Source organism: Vipera berus (assembly GCF_964194415.1).
Source record: "Vipera berus genome assembly, chromosome: 13".
Lineage (NCBI taxonomy): Eukaryota > Metazoa > Chordata > Lepidosauria > Squamata > Viperidae > Vipera > Vipera berus.
In genome coordinates this window covers 18,194,831-18,215,010 of record NC_138216.1, presented here as the reverse complement: position 1 = coordinate 18,215,010, position 20,180 = coordinate 18,194,831, and the positions used below count along the sequence as shown (strand labels likewise).

The following is a 20,180-nucleotide window of genomic DNA, read 5'->3' as shown; positions in this document are numbered from 1 at the left end:
GTGCTAATTGGAATATCAAGGGCTTCGCTGAAACCAAGGTGTATTCTGGGTGCAGTAAGAAAATGGGATCCTAAGAGTAATCCAACGCGGCTTGTGATTGGTAAACCCAGGCTGGCTTCATAATCATAATATTGTCTTCAAAGGATTTACAGATCAGCTGTTTTATGAAATGCTCCAGGATCTTCTCTGGGGAACTCTAGCTGCCTGGCTGTAGCCCCCACTTCCTCCCAGGCCTTCCTTTCCTCCCTTTTTCAAGATGGGGCAGCCTTTGTAACCCTGGTGCAGGTTGTCCTCCACTTACCACCACAACTGAGCCCCAAATTTCTGTTGCTAAGCAAAACAGCCGTTAAGTGAATCTTGCTCCATTTTCTTGCCACGGTTAAGTGGATCACTGCAGTTCTTAACTTAGTAACACGGTTGTTAAGTGAATCTGGCTTCCCCATGGACTTTGCTTGCCAGAAGGTCGTTAAAGGGGATCACGTGACACACACCCACACCCCGGGGGACGTTGCAACGCTCACTAGTAAGTGCTAGTTGCCTAGTGTCCAAATTTCGATCCCGTGACCCTGGTGTGTGTGTGTGTGTGTGTGTGCTGCCGTGGGCATAAGGGTGAAAAACGACCCTGGGTCAATTTTTTCAGTGCTGCTGTAACTTCGGACTGTCACTAAATGAATGACTGTAAGCCAAGGACGCCCTGTACTTATGTCCTTACTTGAGAATGTACTTAATTCATTCTCAAAAAGGGTAGGCAAAGATATGGCTGGGCTTTCAGGAACGGAATGGGACACTTCGCCAGAGGACAACTCACCTTGGGACAAGTCGACAAATACAAAAGTTAAATGAATTTTGACAGAACTGTGGCCAATGTAATAATAAAATAAGAAAGTCAATCCAGAAATACAAGAGCTATAATAATTTTGATGAAAACGTGGCCACCAAAAATAAAAGTAACTGAATGAAGTGATTAATACAGCGTTGAATTGTCCCACAACGATTTGTTCCAGGGCAAGTTGTCCCAGACCCAGGAACAAAGTAGAAGCACCAGAATGGGACTTGCAGCCTTTTTTCTTTTTGCTACCTGATAACCCTTTTGCCACGTTCCCTTGAAAGCTGGTATATTCCATTTTTTTCTTGTCTTAAAGTGTGTGTTAATCTCTTGACTAGTATTGACTAGTATTCTTCCTTATTTTGTTTTCTCTTTGGAGTTATTTGTGATTGTGCTATTAATATATCCTGGTTAAGAAACTCTCCATTTACGTGGCTCCTTTTCTTGCCAATGTTTCATCATTGCTCAGAGTTTGTTCAGATCAGCCTGGGTGAAGCCCAAGAAAGAGGTTCAGTTTTCCTTAAGATCAGAAATATTGCAGGAAGTAATATTAAGTAATTAAGTGATATCCAAGGTTCCTGCTACTCCTAAAGGTAAAGGTAAAGGTAAAGGTTCCCCCGCACATGCGTGCTAGTCTTTTCCAACTCTCGGGGCCGGTGCTCATCTCGGTTTCAAAGCCAAAGAGCCAGCGCTTGTCCGAGGACGTCTCCGTGGTCATGTGGCCGGCATGACTAGACGCCAAAGGCGCACGGAGCGCTGTTACCTTCCCACCGTAGTGGTCCCTATTTTTCTACTTGCATTTTTACGTGCTTTCGAACTGCTAGGTTGGCAGAAGCTGGGACGAGTAACAGGCGCTCACTCTGTTTACGCGGCACTCGGGATTCGACCCGCCAAACTGCCGACCTTCTGATCGACAAGCTCAGCGTCCTAACCCACTGAGCCACTGCTACTCCTGCTTCCCCAAATATGTTCTATGATGTCCCTGTTGCCTAGTCAGATCCAAGATAGAGGATTCTCTTACATTTTCCATCTTTTGAAGGAGAAAATTTCCACGAGAAAAGTCTGGAATTTCCTAGAGGGAAATTTGTCTGTAATAAATATTGGGATCATGGAATCCTTCCAACTTTCCCTTAGAAAGAGGAGCCGTGTAGCGTAAGTGTCCTTGAAGGCGTGTACCTTTCTCTGCTTTTCCCCTTTTGAGATCACCAGTCTTCCTAAGAGGCTCTGTTGACATGTCTCCTCTGTCCATTCTTGGAAGAAAGCGGCTTTAAAATGGAGCACCTGCTGGTAAGAGCTGCGTGCGAGACTCTCCTAACGTCTGTGGCTAGTCCAGAGACTTCAAGCAGGTGGGCCTGTGGAGGAACCACATCGAACTCTTTCAGACAAAGACACAAAGAGCCGGTTTTCCTTTTGAGAGCTCCAGAAGGCTTGGAAGAGGACCCCTTCCCCTCCTGATCCACCCAGACTTCCTGCAGGTGACTCAGGCTGAGGTTTTCTGCCCCACTTCAGAATGTGCTCCTGTGGAACTGACCTTTAGAGCTTATCTTTTTCAACAGGAATTTCGTTATGAGAGATTGCAATTGTTCTAGCATAATTGCTTCTTATGTTTTTATTATAACTTACCAGGAGATTTTGGTAGACAGTGGAATAATCTAATAAATTTTAAAAATGTGTATGTAATTTTAAACCACATCAATAAAAGTGTAGCGTACCAATTACTGATGAAAGGGGCCATTTAAGCTGCTGCTGCTGCAAGTGAGAGCGTCCCAGACAGGGGGCTGTCTGGCTTCTCCTTGGACACCCCCTGTCCCAGGCGAGGAGAAGCTCACCGCCTCCCTGGAAGGGGCTCCTTTGCCAGGGGCTTCTAAATTTATTTAACAGTAACAGAGTTGGGAGGGACCTTGGAGGTCATCTAGTCCAACCCCCTGTTCTTGCAGGAGACCTATGCTATTTCTGATGAATGGCTGTCCAGTCTCTTCTTAAGAGCCTCTGGTGTTGGGGCACCCCCAACTTCCAAAGGCAATTTGTGCCACTGGTTGATTGTTCTCACTGTTAGGAATTTTCTCCTTGGTTAGTTTCCATCCGTTGCTTCTTGTCCTGCCTTCTGGTGCCTTGAAAAATAAGTTGACCCCCCTCTTCTTTGTGGCAGCTGCTCAAAGGCAGGAACACAGCTATCATGTCCTCCTCTCTAGCCCTTCTTTTCTCTAGACTATAGGTAAAGGTAAAGGTTCCCCCGCACATGCGTGCTAGTCGTTTCCGACTCTAGGGGCCGGTGCTCATCTCCGTTTCAAAGCCGAAGAGCCAGTGCTTGTCTGAGGACGTCTCCGTGGTCATGTGGCCGGCATGACTAGACGCCAAAGGCGCACGGAACCCTGTTACCTTCCCACTTCTCTAGACTAGCCAGACCCAATTCCTGCAACTGTTCTTTGTATGACTTAGCTTCTAGGCCCCTAATCATTTTTGTTGCTCTTCTCTGAACTCTTGATTTATGGCCCTTTCAAAGGAATTAGGCTTCGTGTAACTCAACCTCACTTTTCCTTGCACTGCCCCCTGGAATAACACCCTTTCCGGTAAAGGAGAGTAGCTCCGTGTTCAGTCTCCTCTCCAGCGACACGTCTGGCATGTTCTGCATTAGTCAGACCCCACTTGGAATCCCGGTCTGGGTCCCCCAACCCGTAAAGAAGGATTGAGAGAAACGAGCTGGTTCAGAGGAGGATCAAGCGGTTGATCAGAGGAGTAGAAAGGAGAGTAGAGTAGGAGTAGAGTTCCGGGAAAGCCTTGGCAGAGGGCAGAAGGTCTACTTCCAGTAAGGGAGTGGTGGCCTCCCAGAAACGGTCTGGAGCTGTCCGTGCTCTCCACTGCACACCGTAGGCAACAGTTGCCTTGAACGCCAGAGACCTTTTCATGACGAGGAGCCATTCAGGAGGGGAAGCTTTCAGTGGGACAGGTAGTTGTTGGGGTTCCCTTCAACCTCTGGGGCTTTATGGGGGGAGCCCTTAATTTTACAGCTAACATGATATGACCTTCCGCATAGGCTGTGGATTTAAAATCTGTTCCTCAGAATGGAAAATGGTACACAGTATAGTCAGTCCTACTAGGGAGGTGTGAGTGCAGATCTCGGTTCCCAGGCCTGCCCTTTCCACGTTTGAAGAAGCCGCATCCCCAGCAGATGCTGGAGCCTCCCGTGTGGGAGCATTGGGAGAAACCGCTGTCCGGGAGCCTTTTCTGGCCTGCCAGCTGCGCCTCTCACCACGCTAGGCTGCTGTCCTCTTCTCCCGCAGCACTGAGGGACTCGGACACGCCTGCCCTGGCTCACCTGGAGAGACCTTTAAGCTGTGCCTTGGCCTCACTCGACAGAACAAAATGTATCTTGAAGACAAAAGAATTAGAAAAGCAGCCTGCATCCTCCCCTCATCCTTCGGCCCCAGAAATGGTCCCCCTTTTCTCACCCTGGCTTGCTTCTTCCACACATTCCCTGTGCCTGTTGCTTGCAGGATGTTGTTGCTTTAGGTCAGTGTTAAACTTGGGGGGTCATGGTGAGGGAGCTACCTGGGAGCCTCCTGGTCTACATATCCCATACACCTTTGGAGAGGTGCATCCTGGCTTCTGGAAGCTGCCACAAAACGAGCCGGGCTCCTGCGGGCCCGCCTGTGCCCCACTCTCGTGGCTAGAATGGCACCTGCTCTGAGGCAAGTGAGAACAATAAGCTGCTCAAAAGGCTTTTGAGAGTGACACCCAACGGAGAGACCCATCTGAGGGCCCTCTGGTTCTCGGGGTCCTGAAGTTCCTGAAACATTCCCTTCAGTTGCTGGGATGCAGCCTGCCTGGCACGGGAGACCTGGGTCTATTCAAACTGGCATTTCTCCAGTCTTTCTTATTCTCCACGCACATTTTCAGCATTCGAAGAAGCTGCTGTTGTTCGTCATTGGGATGTTTTGATGTCTTCCATAGACTTTCTGCTGGAGCTGTTTGTGATAGTATCCTTAGAATATTCCTTTGAAAGATCTCCCATACTTTTCTCCTCAATAATCTCAAATCATTGGAACTGACCTTATGTAAGGACCAGCCTCAACTAGGTCTCCCAAGAAAGCAGAACTCTTGAAACAGGCATTGTTTCAAAAGGAACTTTTATTAAGGGTTAGTGATGGCAGTACAGCAAAACAAGGTTTGTGCGCAAAAGGTTATATCATAATGCCCATTGAAAACTCCCCCCCAGTGTCTTACTGTCCAGTTGAAATCCAGCCAATCCATAGGTGCCAGGTTGTTTTGAGAACCTGATGATTTAGTGCCCATCTCAAGGTCTTTTGCTTTCGTTTCTCAATGGTCCCAGGCTCCGTTGTCTGGAGATAAGGCAGATGTTTTCAGGCCACATTCCTTTCTCATGAAGGGAAGACATTTCAAAGATGACAGAGCATAGCAAGGCAAATACATTCCCCAGTCAAGTAGCCCCCCTCCCACCAGAATGGCAGACCTCCAAAAACTACACAAGCAAAGAAGTAATATGCAGGCAAATACTTTGGGTCTGACATACAGTCCCCCTAATAATTTGACAAATCCACCTGCAAAATGAAAATAGGGAAGGGAGAGAGAGGGAAAACAAACACATTAATCGGGTTTATCAGGATAGTGTGCATGAAAGTGCTTGAGCAACCTAGGTGCTTTAACATGTTCCCTATAGACCCCCCTCATTCCCTGAAGCAGGGAGATCTTTCCAGGCAACTAAATACTGAATAGAACCATGATGTTTGCAAGAGTCTAAAATGTCGATCTTAAAATGCTGCTCACCCTCTACCATAATGGGTGGAGCAGGAGGAGCAGGGGCAGGCTGGGTTTCAACAGACTGTAGTGAAACACCAGATGGATTTTTCGTAAACTCTTAGGAAGTTTTAACTCTACTGTGACAGGATTCATAATGCACTTAATGGGAAAAGGGCCGATATACTTCGGTCCAAGCTTCTGGGACGGTTGCAGCGGTTGCAAACATCTGGTGGAAAGGTAAACTCTATCCCCCACTCAGAAAGGCTTCCATATTTTTTTTAATCTGCCTGAGCCTTATGTGCTGCTCTGGCTTTATCTAGAGCTTTCCCAACAACTGCTCAAATGTTCTGCAGCTGATGAAGCCATTTCTTAAGGGAGGGAATGGCAGGTTCGTTAGCAGGTAATTCAGGGTAGGGTGAAAGTCTGTCCATTAGCCACTTGGAAAGGAAAGTGAAACTACACAGGCAAAGAAGTAATATGCAGGCAAATACTTTTTTTGGGGGGGGGGGTGTCTGACATCTGCCTGCCATCCCAATTTCCTTTTCTGGAATCCACAGACAAGCTTGACTCTTCTCCTCCTCTCTATATCCTGAATTCCAGAATACCACACTCCCTTTCTCCCAAACTATTAGTCACCTTCGTTCCTTTTCCCAGATCTTCCCTGTTGGTAGAGAATTAGACCCAGCAGAACCCCTTGTTCCTTCCTCTGCCTTCTGTCATGGAGCTGTCTGCAAAAGAGGACGGGAATTTGTTGGCATGTAGCCCTGGAAGGCTAGAGCTTACTCAGGAGGAGAGAAAAGAGGGGAAATGTTATAGGGTATGTAAAGTAGAAAATACACTTGCACAGAAATTCACAAATCAGAGCTGATGGTTCTGTGTAACAACAAAAGGAAAGAGAAGCGTACTTGACATTGTTGTAGGAGCTTATTATAAACTGCCTGGACAGGTAGAGCATTTGGGCGAGGCTGCTGCGTGTCAAATGACCAAACTTTCAAAGAGGCACACGGTAATTACGGAGTGGGAAGAGGGAGTTCAACTGTCCCAATATCGGTTGGGAACCTAACTCTGCCAAGGGTGCCATCAGGTTCCAGTGATGCCCATGATGCCAGGTTTGTTCTCCTGGGTTCAACTTCCAGGTTCTCCCATATTCAGGGCTCCATTGGGGCACCACTGCCGCCACCACCCTGCCTGCCGCTGTCTCCACTGTCGCTTCTTATTCTCAAGCTGCTGCTTATTCCAACCAATGAGAAATTGGGCGTTTTTCTTGTTCCATTTATGTCACAGACTTTTTCTGTTGTTCTTCAAAAGCTTCTCCAATGACTCTGAAGAAGTACTTCGTGAAGGCTCTCCATCGCCTCCAGAAGGGCCCTGGGTACACCTACCAGGAGCTGCTGGTCTGGTACTGCGACAACACCAACACCCATGGGCCCAAGCGCATCATTTGTGAGGGTCCGAAGAAGAAACTGATCTGGTTCTTCCTGACTCTGCTGTTCGCCTCGCTGGTCTTCTGGCAGTGGGGAATCCTCATCAACACCTACCTGTCCTACAACGTTACGGCCTCTCTGGCCATCGGCTTCAAGACCTTGACCTTCCCCGCTGTTACCATCTGCAATGCAAGTCCCTTCCGGTGAGTTCCCTCTGCAGGGATCCAGACTGGTATCGGGAGGGCCTCTGGACAACCTGGCATTCATCAGTTGTACCTGATATTGCTGTTAAAATGTGATGGGATTCCATCTAGGCTGCCCTGAGCCAGAAGGCCAACCCACTGGTTTTGACCGAGGACATGAACACACAAAGGCTGCTCTCCGCAGTAAAAAGCTTGATTTGGCCTGAAGAACCAAATTGCAGGACAGTTGGTGCCCATGGCGAGAGCCAGGCTCTTGACCCAGCAGAGAAGGTACCGGGTGGGAGGTGCCGACAGGTTAGCTTGCAGATGCTGGAGAAGCTCAAAAGTAGGGGACCTCCCTGTCCTAAGGAGGCAAGCCGGATGGCACCTTAGGATTTCGACATGGCCCTTGGTTTGCCTAGTGGCCAGTTATTGTTTGGAGATGTGTGTGTGGTTGCACAGGATCCTCTTTGTATTTTCCACTTGTGATCATCAAACCTGGCGTGAACTTTCTTTGGCCCATGTCTCAGGTATTCTAAGGTGAAGCCCTACCTGAACGATCTGGATGTGCTGACTGAGGCAGCCCTTGAAAGGATCCTGCAGCCTATTCAGGAGAATGCCTCGGCGAGCCCTGCAGCGAATCTAAGCGAGAAGCTCAACTTGCAGCTCTGGAACCAGATCCCCCTTGTCCTGATTGACGACAGCGATGCGGCGCATCCGGTCATCCGTGACATCCTTGGGAACGGCTCTCTTGGCCTCGGAGGGCACCACAACTACTCCTCTTTTGGCAACCCAGAAGCCAGGAGGTACAAGCTGGCTCTGAAACTGGTAAGCAGGGGAGCAGGAGGAGGATTTCCCCTGTGCCCCACAGATGAGGAACTCATCCCCTGCTCCTGAGCATGCCAATGTGCCACCCCCTCCACCGGCAGCCCTGCCTGATGGCACACCGCAGGGCAGCTCCCCCACAGGGTGGTGCTGGCAGCTCTGAGCTTCTGACTAGACCTTTCCTCTAGCAGCTCAGCTGGTAAGTGGGCCAGATGGTGGGGGTCTATTTAGAAGTTATTGAGGAGACCCCATCAGGTCACTTGCTCAGCTGGAAAGAGCTCCTAATTTCTGGGCCAGCCCACCTGCAAGCTGTTTATGTACCTGAGAAGGCCAATGCTGCTCATGGCTGCTCGGCTTCCCTTCCAATCATGTTCTCCCTTCCCTCCTGGTTGCATCCTCAGTGCACACACCTCACCCCCCACTGCTTCTACCGGAAGTTCACCAGCGCGGCCCAGGCGGTGACTGAGTGGTACATCCTGCAGTCTACCAGCATCTTGTCCAAAGTGCCATTGAGCAAAAGGATCGAAATGGGCTACCAGGCAGAGGACATGATCTTGGCATGTCTGTATGGAGCTGAGCCTTGCAATCATAGGTATGTGCGCAGGAGAATTCACTTAGCATTTTGATCAGTTCCATCTTTAATTGTAGAGCCTTGTACGAGTCTGTGTGAAATAGGTTCTCCTGCTTGAACAGGGGGCTGGACTAGAAGATCTCTGAGGTCCCTTCCAGCTCTATTCTATTCTATTCTATTCTATTCTATTCTATTCTATTCTATTCTATTCTATTCTATTCTATTCTATTCTATTCTATTCTATTCTATTCTATTCTATTCTATTCTATTCGTGTTCAGCAGTCTGCAGAACAAACCAGAATATAAAAATCAGCCTGGGATGAACCACCCCACAAACAATGCTCCCCATTTACAGATTCTGAACTGATCCCGCAGAGATCTCATCGGTAGGAGAGGAATCGTAAGGAGATGACGGAGGGTTGAGTGAGAGATGCAACAGGAAATGAGTGCACTTGGCTCTACCAAGTGTGGTGACAACCACAAGCCACAATGGGTGTGTGTGTGGTCTGCAGAGACACTCCCTTTGGTGACGCAAGCTGTGGTCCCAGTCCAGGGTGGGGGATGTTCAAGGAGGGATGAGGATGTCTCCTTCTCGGCCTTTGGGCTAAGAGCGTCTTGTCTGCTCTTCCTCCACTTCCCTTTCTAGCCCAATCCAGTCCAGTCAGGTTGGGTGGATTACCCTTTGAGAAATAAGATCCTGTGTATTGAAATAGGATTTTGCAAAAGCTTCGGTCCCAGATCTGGAGAAGCTGAAGCCAGCCTGGCTAAAGCCAAAACCAACGAGGCAGGGAAGGCTTCCTCCCTGTGCAAGGGCAGCAGAGGGGCTTCCCCAGGCCAGACAAGGAAAGGCAGGGTGGTCTCTCCGTTTCTGGAGCTGCTCCTGGCCAAGAGGCTTGTTCTTTGGATACCCAGAAATCTTTGGGGTGAGCAGACATCCATCGCTCGGCAGGGTTCCCTGGGAAGGTATGGCTGAGGTTGGCCTGACGAAGCCATAGTGAGGCTGAACTCCACTTGCTTTTCTGGTGCAAAGGGGGTCCCGCTGCCTGTGGCCCTTCCCTGGCCATCTCCTGGATCCTTGCAGAAACTCTCTGGGTCTCGGCTGAGACTCTGTGGCACTTGTGTCCGCCGACTCGGCTCAGAGGGCAGCTGCCTGTCCTTTCGGCCATTGCCTTGCCTGGAGCGATCAATCAGCCAACATTTGACACTCCTGTTTGAAGAGACACAGCTGACCCTCCTCACCAAATTGTTTGGTTTTTCCCTTGAAAGCCAGATCTACCCTACCAGAGGACTGAAAAAGAGCTGATGTGGTTCCCATCTTCAAAAAACCCCCAAAACTAGATCCGGGAAACTAGAGACTAACCAGCCTAACTTCAATACAGTATCTGGGAAGATACTGAAAAAAATAATTAAAAAACAGATCTGTGAACATCTAGAAACAAAATTATAACTAGTAGCCAGCAGGGGTATGTTACAAACAGATCATGCCAAACCAATGTTATTTCATTCTTTGACAAAATGACTAAATTAATAAAGCAGTGAAATGTTGTAGACACAGTATACTTAGACTTCAGCAAGGCATTCAACAAAGTAGACCACAACCTACTTCTTGGTAAGCTAGAAAAATGTGGGATAGACAGCATCACCACCAGATGGATTTGTAACTGGCTGACAAACTGTACTTAACAAGTAGTCCTTAATGGTACTACATCTACATCAGGCATGTCAAGCCGCCAGCCCGCAGGCCGGATGCAACATGACGAATCCGCACCCACCCCATTGCCGGCAATGGGGAAAAAGTCATGATACGTCGTGCAACATCACGTGACGTCACGAGTTTGACATGCCTGATCTACATGGGGAGAAGTAAGCAGTGGGGTATCACTGGGCCTTAGGCCCAGTACTCTTCGATATCTTCATAAATGATTTCGATGAGGGAATAGAAGGGGAATTCATCAAGTTTGCAGACAACATTAAGCTGGCAGGAATAGCTAATAGCCCAGAAGACAAGCTCAGGTTCCAAAATGATCTTTGCAGACTTGAACAATGGGCCCAATCAAACAATATGAAATTTAATGTGGAGAAAAGCAAGATTTTACATCTAGGAAGAAAAACCAAAGATACAAGTGCAGATTAGGTGAAATCTTACTCTAAAACAGTAACTGTGAGAAGGGCCTTGGAGTCCTAGTGGACAATCACTTGACATGATTTGGGAATGGCCAGTCTACAGAAAAGAAGAATTAGGGGGGACATGTTAACAGTATTTGAGAGGCTGCCACAAAGGTGGTCAGTTTATTCTCCAAAGCATCAGAGGGCAGGATGAGAAACAATGGTTGGAAACTGACCAGAGAGAGAAGCAACCTGGAATTAAGGAGAAACTTCCTAACAGTGAGGACAATTAACCAGTGGAACAGCTGGTCTCCAGATGTTGTGGGTGCTCCATCCCTGGAGGTTTTTAAGAAGAGCATGGACAATCACCTGTCTGAGATGGTATAGGTTCTCCTGCTTGAGCAGGGGGCTGGACTAGAAGACCTCCAAGATCCCTTCCAGTTCTATTCTGATTGACACATCTCGGCACGCAGCCATCTGCCAGCAAACCCCTTATTTGGTTTGCACTCAGTCCGTAGTTTGCTGATCCCCAGTGGCTGCCACCCTGAGTTACTCATCCCCACAAGTCCTCCAGGACTCAGGGCAGCGTTCCCCCCCCCCTTTGCCCTCCAGAGACGCCTGGTCAGCTGCTTGGAAAGTCTCTGGCCAAAAGGGCTGTTTTGCTTAGAACCGGCTGGGCCCATTTTTTTCTGGAAAGAAGCATGGAGCGACAGGACAGAATATTCATTGTGTCAATGAATTTATTGGAGTTATATCCTCCCTCCCCTTTTCACCCTAGCAATAACCCTGTGAGGTAGGCTGGACAGTTGCAGAGAAGCCGAACCTGTAAGAGGGGAGCTTCAGAGGCGCCCTTCCTTCTGAAGGCCAAAACCAGGGCTCTGACCAGTGAGGCCTGAGGCCTGGCTTCACACGGGCTCAGTTAATCCGAGCACTGCTGGCTCCTGCTGGCTCTTCCTGGCTCAGGGCCTCCTCCAAAGGCTGGATGTCTGGGACTCCCAGGTGGCTGACAAGCGTGGAAGGAGAACAGCTTGTTTCCATAGAAACCTGCAGCAAGTGATTTGCTGGCCGTCCGGTTTTGGGTGATGCCAGAAGGCACCTTGACACTCGTAGTTTTGGGTTGCGTGAATGTGGCCAGTGCGTGAATAACCTTCCCTGGGTAGTCAGACCGGAAGGAAACACTAGGCCTGGTCTGAATTTTCTAATTTCTCTGTGCAGCTCAGGGTTTGATGGAGGGTTTCCCTGGAAGACCCCCAAGGGCAGCACCAGAGAGATGAAGGGCCAGTCCAGCCAGTCTGAGGTGTGCTGGGACCCCCAGAACTCTCCCTGTGAGAACAATCTCTTTACTGCTTGGCTTCCCGCAGAAACTTCACCCACCTCTACCACCCGGACCACGGCAACTGCTACGTCTTCAACTGGGGGGTGGAGAAGGAGCCCCTCGTCTCCTCCAATCCGGGGGCAGAGTTTGGTGGGTACCTGGGGGAGCGGGAGAGCTCCAGGTCCGGCAGCCCTCTGGGGAAGGTCTCAAGGCCTGGCTGGGCTGCAGCTGGAGGGGGGAAGGCTCTGTAGGGTCCCGGGAAAGGGAGAAAGCGCCTCGGGGTCCTGCACTGCAGCTGTGATGATCAGGGCCAGCTGTAGCTCTGGTGATGGAAGGAAAACTATCCTTAGGTTGGCATTGCTCATCCAGGCTGAATTGATGTGGGCCTCGATGCCAAGCCCCCTTCCAAAGGCTGGGCACATCTAGCCCGAAGCAAACCGGAGCAGCAAAAGGAGCACTCTGTTGCGGGCTCAGAGGCACATCAGCCAAGTGTGGGTGCCAGGCCTCCCAAGCTTGTGCTCTGCCCTTCTCCAGGGTGTGGCCCAATCCCCAGCCCTTTGGGCAGAGGTGCCCATTGGATTTTTCCCCAGCCCTCTGGCTGCCGAGACAAGAGCCCTGACAAACAGTGAAGACAGGCTGCACCCCTGTTTCTGCACCCCCTTTCTCTCCCAGGACCCCCACCCCCCCGGCTGATGACCGTGGGGCTTTGCCTCTGCAGGGCTGAAGCTGATCCTGGACATCAGCCAGAAGGATTACATCCCCTTCCTCACCGCCACGGCCGGAGCCCGGCTGATGCTGCACGAGCAGAGGAGCTTCCCTTTCCTGAAGGATCAGGGTATCTACGCCATGTCAGGGACCGAGACCTCCATTGGCGTCCTGGTGGTAGGTGGGCCGCTCCGGGCTGACCGCCTGAAGAGAACTGGGACCCAGCCAGGGTGGGAAGGGAATCTGGGAGGGTCTTCCGCATCAGGAGCGTCGCTTTCCCCTTCCTGGGATGAACATGCAGGGTTCCCAAGAAGGCCTCCATGGTCTGCACTCCCCGGAGAGGTGAACGGGAAGCCCAGTTTGGGGGGAACGCCATCTGTGCCAGGCGGCCAGAAGCAACTGTTGCCGCCTCTTCGGGCTTCTCTTCCTAGGATGAACTGGAGCGGATGGGCTCCCCCTACAGTGACTGCACCCTCAACGGGTCCGACGTTCCGGTGAAGAACCTCTACGAGGACTACGCTGCTTCGCAGGTGAGGGGTTCTCTGGTTGGGGTCCCTGTTGTTTTGGAAGGGGGGCCCCCTTTCATGTCGCTATGAGACTGCGGTATGGCCAGAGGGTGAGCACGTTGGGATGTTGATCTGTTGTGGGTGCGAAGGGAGGGTCCCTTGCCCACAGCCCCCTTGGCTGGTCTTTATGGCCAGAGTTTCTGTGGCCTTGCACTGGAGTCCTGGGCCCTTAGTGTCTTTTTCCCATCAAGAGAAATGGGGCAGCCGGGAGGGGAAGGGGGTCACCTCCTGGCCCGGCCTGCATTTAGTGAACGGCCCTCCAATAGGTCTTGAGCTGGGGGTCCTGAAGAGGCCGGAGACCCGCTCCCCTCTGAACCTTGAAAGCTGAGCAGCTTCCCCATCCGGGAGTCGGCCCGTGATTAGAGCAGGAAGCCGAGTGCTGGGAGTGGTCTCTGAAGGCTGCTGCGTCAACTGTCTCTGAAGCCCCCTTGGAAAACCCACAGTGATGGCTGGGGCTCACATGAGACAGCGGCATCCCCAGCTCTGAGAAGGAGCTTCGTCCCCCGCCCCCTGCTTGGAGAGAGCAGTGTGGCCTTTGGCTGCCTTGGCTCCTGACGGATGCTGAGGGAGGGGAGGGCTTCCCCCTGCGCTGTGGGAAACGCTTCCTGCAAGCCCCAGGGTGGTGAGCTGGGCTCCATCACAGGAAGTGAGCCACCCTGCTGGGGCTGATGCCCAGGGGCTGAGCTCAAGGAACAGGCGGTGGACGGTGCTTCTGCCAGACTGAGCCAAGTGTGGGGAATCCAGGGTGCCTATATGTGTGATTCTATTGGGGGGAGAGCCTCCCCTTATGAAGGAGAGGGCAAAGTTTTCTCTCCCTGCTCTGTTCCACTCCGTGGGCAGAAGGGCCGTGTGGGCACTCTGAGCGAGCGCTTCAGCCATCTCGGGGCCTCCCCAGACGCAGAGGGCCAGGGGGGCCCTCTAGGCTGGGCTGTGGGGCTGCTCAGAAAGAATGGAGCTGCCCTGGTTCAGCAGGGGGAGGAGGGGGAGGACCCCCACCCAAAAGAGCAAAAGGGCCGTTGGTTTCTGAATCTGCCTGCGTCTCCTCCCGAAACTGCTGGGGAAGTTTCCAAACTGCTCAGGGCCGCCGTGTCCTTGAGAGGGACTGAGGGCGCTTCCCTGTCTCTGGGTGTGCTGGGTGGCCCCTTTTTCCTGGTTGCACAAGCACTCCCGCTTTATAATCCTTTGTGCTTTTCCTTAGAAAAACCAGCCGTGCAGCAACACTTTGCACTGGCAGCCTCCCTCCTGGAGGGGTGGGGCCCCTCTCTAGCCAGAGCCAAACGGGGGAGGGGGGGAATACCGGCTGGCCACTTGCTGTGGCCCTTGGCCTGATTCCTGCGAGAGGCCAGCTCAGACCTCTGGAAGGAGCCGCCCTTTGCAGCTGGGGGAGGAGGGCGCTTGCGGAGGAGAGGGCCTTTCGTCTCTGGGCTCCCCTCCTCTGCCTGCCCCCTGGGAAGAGCCCTGGGGCTGCTCCCCAGATCTAAGGAGGGCCCCTGGTGTCTCCTCTTCGAAGGCCAAGGAGATGGAGGCCTGTGCCAACTGCACCCACCCTGGCAGCAAGATGGGCCCCTTCCGAAACCAGTACAAAACCATGTACTCCATCCAGGTGAGCAGTGCTGCTGCCCCCCACCCCCAGACAAGGACCCCTGCTCAGTGCCAGTCCGGGGGAGGGCTGAGATGGTGACATTCCCAAGAGCTCTTCCGGCCCCTCTTTGGGGGCCTCTTGGGGGAATTTGGCTAAGTACTGGCAAGGGGGTGGTGGTAGCGCCCAGTGGCTGGAGCTGGGCCCTGCTCTTGAGGAGCACACGGCCAGCAGGACCCCGTCCTCTTCCAGGCCTGCCTGCGCTCCTGCTTCCAAGCCAAGATGGTGAAGATCTGCCAGTGTGCCCACTACTCCTACCCGCTGCCCGAAGGGGCCCGTTACTGTAACAACGAGGATTATCCCGACTGGGGTGAGGAAATGGAGGGTATGACCCCCCCCTAGCGGAGCTGCCCCCCAGCTGTATGGGTCCGACAAGAGAATGGAGTTGTGGAGTTGCCGGAGGTTTACCGCCTGGCTGGCCCTTGGCTGGGGGTGGAGCGGACCTGAAAGCACAGCTAGTGCCAGCCCCCTGCAGGTGTGTTGCTCCCAATAGAAAGAGATGTGCTGAGACCCACATCTTAATCCTTAGGCAAAACTTTGGCCCGAGGCATTTCTCCTTCAGAATTCAAGGTAACATTTCAGCTCAGATTAGCAGCCGAGAGCCTTGTGCCAAGACAAGCTTTTCTCTCCCTACAGCTTACTGCTACTCCATCCTGCGCACGAGCCAGGAGCATCGGCAGACGTGCATCCAGTCTTGCAAGGAGACCTGCAAGTAAGAGCGGTTGAGCGGTCAAGCGGGGCCGGGGGGGGAGCGTGCTGAGAGAAAGGCCTGATCTTTTATCTCTTCCTGCAGCAACACCCAGTACAAGATGACCATTTCCATGGCGGACTGGCCCTCCGAAGCTTCAGAGGTGAGTCCTGCCTGCAGCGGCTCCTCAGCTGCCTCTCCGAGGGCCGGGCAAGCCATCTTGACTCTTCTGTGTGTGTGTGTGTGGGGGGGGGCTGAGCAGCACCTTCAGGGGCCCCCCTGACTCTGTCAGTCGGGGGACCCGTGTTCAATAGTTTAAATTCTAAAAGTCAGTGGAAGTAAAAAAGGTATTCAAGCGGAAAATTCTCACTTCTTGGTCCCCATGAAAGCATTTGTCCCCTGCCGTGACCTGCTTGTGTCCCTTGCTTTCCTCTTGCTAGGACTGGATTTTCCATATCTTGTCTTACGAAAGAGACACGTCGACCAAAGTGACTCTGGACAGGTGCGTCAGTGTGAGTCCCTCGTTGACGCCCACGCGGTAGGACGCCTCGGTTGCAGCTGCTGGGCGGCGTGAGAGGCTGGGAGGGGCAGCCGTCCCACACGAGGGCCATGGATGGGGAGGGTTGGACCCAGTTCGTCCTTTGCTTTCTCTTGAAGTTGACCAAGCGGCTTTGAGTCTTTATTTTATTTTTTATTTTTTTAATCCCATTTATATCCCGCCCTTCTCCAAAGACTCAGGGCGGCTTACAATCTAAGAAGCACAAATCATTGAGTCACCGCCATCGCTCAGCCAGCCCTGAGTGTAGAAGGCAAAGGGAAACGTCCCTTGGAAGGCATGTAGGGGCTTCTGTCCTCTCTGTGGGAGCCCAGCTCACTTGTGGGTCAACGGGGAGTAGGCCTGGCCAATTCTGCTTCCTTGCCCATCACAACTGCTCTCACCTTTGTGTCTCTGCGCAGAGGGCCAAATCCCACAATCCCCAATCACTGCAGGAACCAAACACCTGCCCCTTCTTGTCAAAAATAAGCTACATATGTATTTGTCCAGGCTTCCCTCTTCTCGTGAACTTTTCTCAAACCCATCTTGTCACAGCCTTCGCCTTCTGATACAAAACCCTATGAAGTTCCATCCTGTTCGTTTCAGGGCATTGCCCCAGCTGTGGCTCTAGTCCTGTCCTCTCTGAGCTCTGCTGTGATGGGGGGGGGCTGGCAGGGGCAGAGGAAAGCCCACCGGAGCCCCCTTTGGCTTCTGAGACTTGAGCAGCCCAGCCTGACCTTTCAACCTGCCAGCTGGATATCGTTCAGCCCCCTGGAGTGAGAGAGAAGGCGCCCAAGACCTGGCGCAGACACAGGCACTGGGTCTCAGCAAAGCCTTCAGCAGAGTATCTGATGATGGTCTCCTTTGAAGAGTGATAAGAGATGTTAGATCTTGGCTGAATTGCTACACTCCAAGAGGGAAGTCTGGAGGGCTGGCCCCAGGGCTCTGGGCCCTTTGACATTTTCATCCTTGACTAAGGGAGTTGAGGAGGCATTTTTAAAAATTTGCAGAAGACAAGCTGGGAGAGCTAGGTATAACTTTGAAGGAGAAGACTCAGAGACTGAAAGACCTGAAGGAGCAGGTCAGGGATGGATCACCCTAGAGAAGGTATCAATGTGGTCAAGACTGACTGGACGGGACAGCATGTAAAGATGCATCTGTTCAGGAAGAAGGACAGGCATGGGAGAGAGCCAATAATCCCCGTGAAAGCACCAGGCTGCCATTTTCAACCAGCAGCACCAGCACCAGCAGCGTGATGGAGGTGCTGGTAGCGCAAATACTGTCTGCATTACCAGGATCATAGAGTCCAGATGACGGGACGTAATTGGCTCACTCTGTGGGTCTTGATCAGGCTCTGGGGGTTTGATATGGGCACGGTCATCCTGAGGGCAAGATACGAGAGTGCTCTTCAGAAATGCAAAGCAGGATCGCCTGGAGGAGGGAGTGGGCCTACTCTGCATTGCCCTGGGTGAGAGAAGCAGAACCCCACGGAAGGAGGCTCAGGCTAGGATGTCAGGAGGATCCTGATTCTATGACCTCTCGGCCACGGAGCAGGCTCTTACACGAAGCAGCCGGGTCATTGCTGAGGGGTCAAGGAGGGATTGGATGGTCCTCTGGCAGGGATGCTGGAGCAGACCTTGCACGGAGGTCCTTTCAGGTCCCTTCAAACTCTTATGAGTCTCTTGCTCTGTGAAAACCCCAAAACCACGAGCCGCTGGAAAGGGTGTGGAGAAACAGAAAGGAGGCCTTGCCTCACACTTTGAGCAGTCCTGAATGTCCCTTCTTTCTCTGTCACAGAAACGGAATCATCAAGCTCAGCATCTACTTCCAGGAGTACAACTACCGCACCATCTCAGAGTCTGCGGCAACAACTGTAAGTGGCACCTTTGAGGTGGCGAAAGGTCTGGGTCCAGCTCCCTCCTTCACCAGAGGTCTTGTGAAGGCTTGTCCCCCACAGAGGGGCTGAGTTCATTGATAAGCAGGGATGGGCAACGCAATGGCAGGTGCCTCTTCAGGTCACGTGGGAAGAGGGTGTGCTTACAGGAAGCCCTGCTTTGCATGTGGCAGGAACAATGTCGGCATCTGGGAAAAGTAGGAGAGGCCGACCTGAGACAATGGGGTGACTGGGTTGCTTGGCAAGCAATGAGGAAACTCCAGGAAGTGTCTCAAAGCTCCTTGCAACCGAGGAGAAACAGTCCATTTTCCGTATCTGAAATCCAGAATTTTAGAAGTCTGGCTTTTGGCTTCAGGAGCTGGATTGGTGAGTGATCCTCACCTCCATGTTGGCCTCGTGTGGGACCATAAGAACAGCCCAGCCCCAGCCCCTCTCTGGCCAGGAGAGTTTGGCCAAGCTGCAAAGCTGATCCCTGCATCTCTGCTCTGGGGACGCCTGAGCTGCCCTGCCCTGCCCTCACCTCGGCCTCTCTCCCCACGGCAGATTGTCTGGCTCCTCTCCAGCCTCGGTGGACAGTTTGGCTTCTGGATGGGGGGCTCCGTCTTGTGCCTCATTGAGTTCGGGGAGATCCTCATTGACTTTGTCTGGATCAGCGTCCTGAAGCTGATTGCCTGGGGCAAGGGGCTGAAGTGGAAGCCAGCCCCCAGGCCCCCCGATGCCCTTCCATCCGTCTGCGAGAAAGTGGAGGCCTACACCAACCTGGGCTTCTGTGGGGAGGAGGGGAAGGAGGCAGCAGCTGGGGGGCCGGGCGACAGTCCCCCAGGTGCTCAAGGGACTGGCTCTGTGCCCGGCACTCCACCCCCCAAGTATGACTCGCTTCGTGTGCTCCCTGTGGATCTGCTGGTGCCAGACAGCGACGAGGAAGAAGGTCCTGGGGTGGACACCAAGATCCAGTGAGGCCAGGAAGGCAGGTTTCCTCTCTGCTCCTCTAGGCACCTGCAGGGCATCCTCCCCCCTCCCTCTTGGATCCCCCCCCCCTGGTTCCACTCAACACATCAGAAACTTGGGGAGCAGCTGGAGAGCCCTGATCTGCCGCTAAAACCAATGCATTTCTTTCCGGGTATAAATTTGGCAGGTCAAGAGGTTGGCGTAAAAACTCTGAAAGGGGAGCTTACCGCCAATCATGGGAAACGCTTGATAGTGGTGCAGATCTTAAAATGAAGAGGGGGAAGGGGGGCAGCCAGGGCAAGGCATTCTGTAACAAAAGAGGCCTTCTTGCCCCCCCCCTGCCTGTTGCTTTATGGGAGAGGCACCTGGTGGCCGACATCCCCTGCGGGACTTTATTGGAGGTGGCAAAAGGGCTGAAGTGGAAGAGGGAGTCACCGCAAAGAAACGGGTCGTTATAAAAGTTACAAAGCTTTCTCACAGAATAAACCCAGTTTGGGTGAAAACCATGTTCCCTTTGTCACCTTTCCGCCTCTCCTTACCCTCGCTTTCCTCATTTTGGGGCCATTAAGCTCTTCTCCTCGCAGGACGAGGAGTCCCGTGGGTCGAGGAGAAATGTGCCAGCTGCTTTTTAGAGAGTCTGCTCAATGCTGGTGGGCAGGAGGAAAAGCTGTGGCGACAGGTTGTCCCCTGCCAGCTCGGTGCCCAACAGCCTAGGCTGAATCTGAGCCAGAAAGGGGAGACCAGAATCACACCATGTGCCCTCTCAAGGGGAATGCCAGCGTTCTTCACCCTTGCCAACCTGTGGGGCAGAGGCACGTGGCAGCAGAATACGGCCTCAGGCACCCAAACCAAGATGTCCCAGGGTAGACAGTGTGCAAACGAGGCAGCCAAATGACCCAGCCCCGAGCGGCGCCCAGAGGGGGAGGCATCCATGTTTGGAGGGTGGAGAGCCAGAGAGAGGAAAGGAGCAGAGTATCCTGCGTGGACTCGCGCTCTCCCACATTATTGCAGGCTTGCGGGATCACCCTGTCGCCTCCAGGAACACTCAGGAAACGCTCTGCATGGTGGAACTCTGGGGTGCTGTTTGACGTGGAAGGGGGCCCTCCGCTCAACAGCTTCCGGGGGGTGGGGGAGATTCCTGGTGGGTCAGACTGCAGCAGTTTGGAGCAGTTGGAATTCGCATGCTGGTCTCTCAGAA

The 20,180-nt window shown here is 52.5% G+C and overlaps 1 protein-coding gene across 1 annotated transcript; it reads left to right on the top strand.

The window, feature by feature from the left end:
• Positions 1 to 6,900: 6,900 nt before the first annotated feature.
• Positions 6,901 to 18,991, top strand: SCNN1B (sodium channel epithelial 1 subunit beta; the record flags this gene model as incomplete). The annotated part of the gene is made up of 13 exons (XM_081337981.1): positions 6,901 to 7,211; positions 7,721 to 8,018; positions 8,417 to 8,607; positions 12,054 to 12,157; positions 12,726 to 12,889; positions 13,144 to 13,242; positions 14,789 to 14,881; positions 15,110 to 15,227; positions 15,554 to 15,629; positions 15,711 to 15,768; positions 16,046 to 16,107; positions 17,938 to 18,013; positions 18,578 to 18,991. The coding sequence occupies 13 exons, from the start codon at positions 6,901 to 6,903 to the stop codon at positions 18,989 to 18,991; spliced, it is 2,064 nt and encodes a 687-aa protein (XP_081194107.1).
• Positions 18,992 to 20,180: the final 1,189 nt, after the last annotated feature.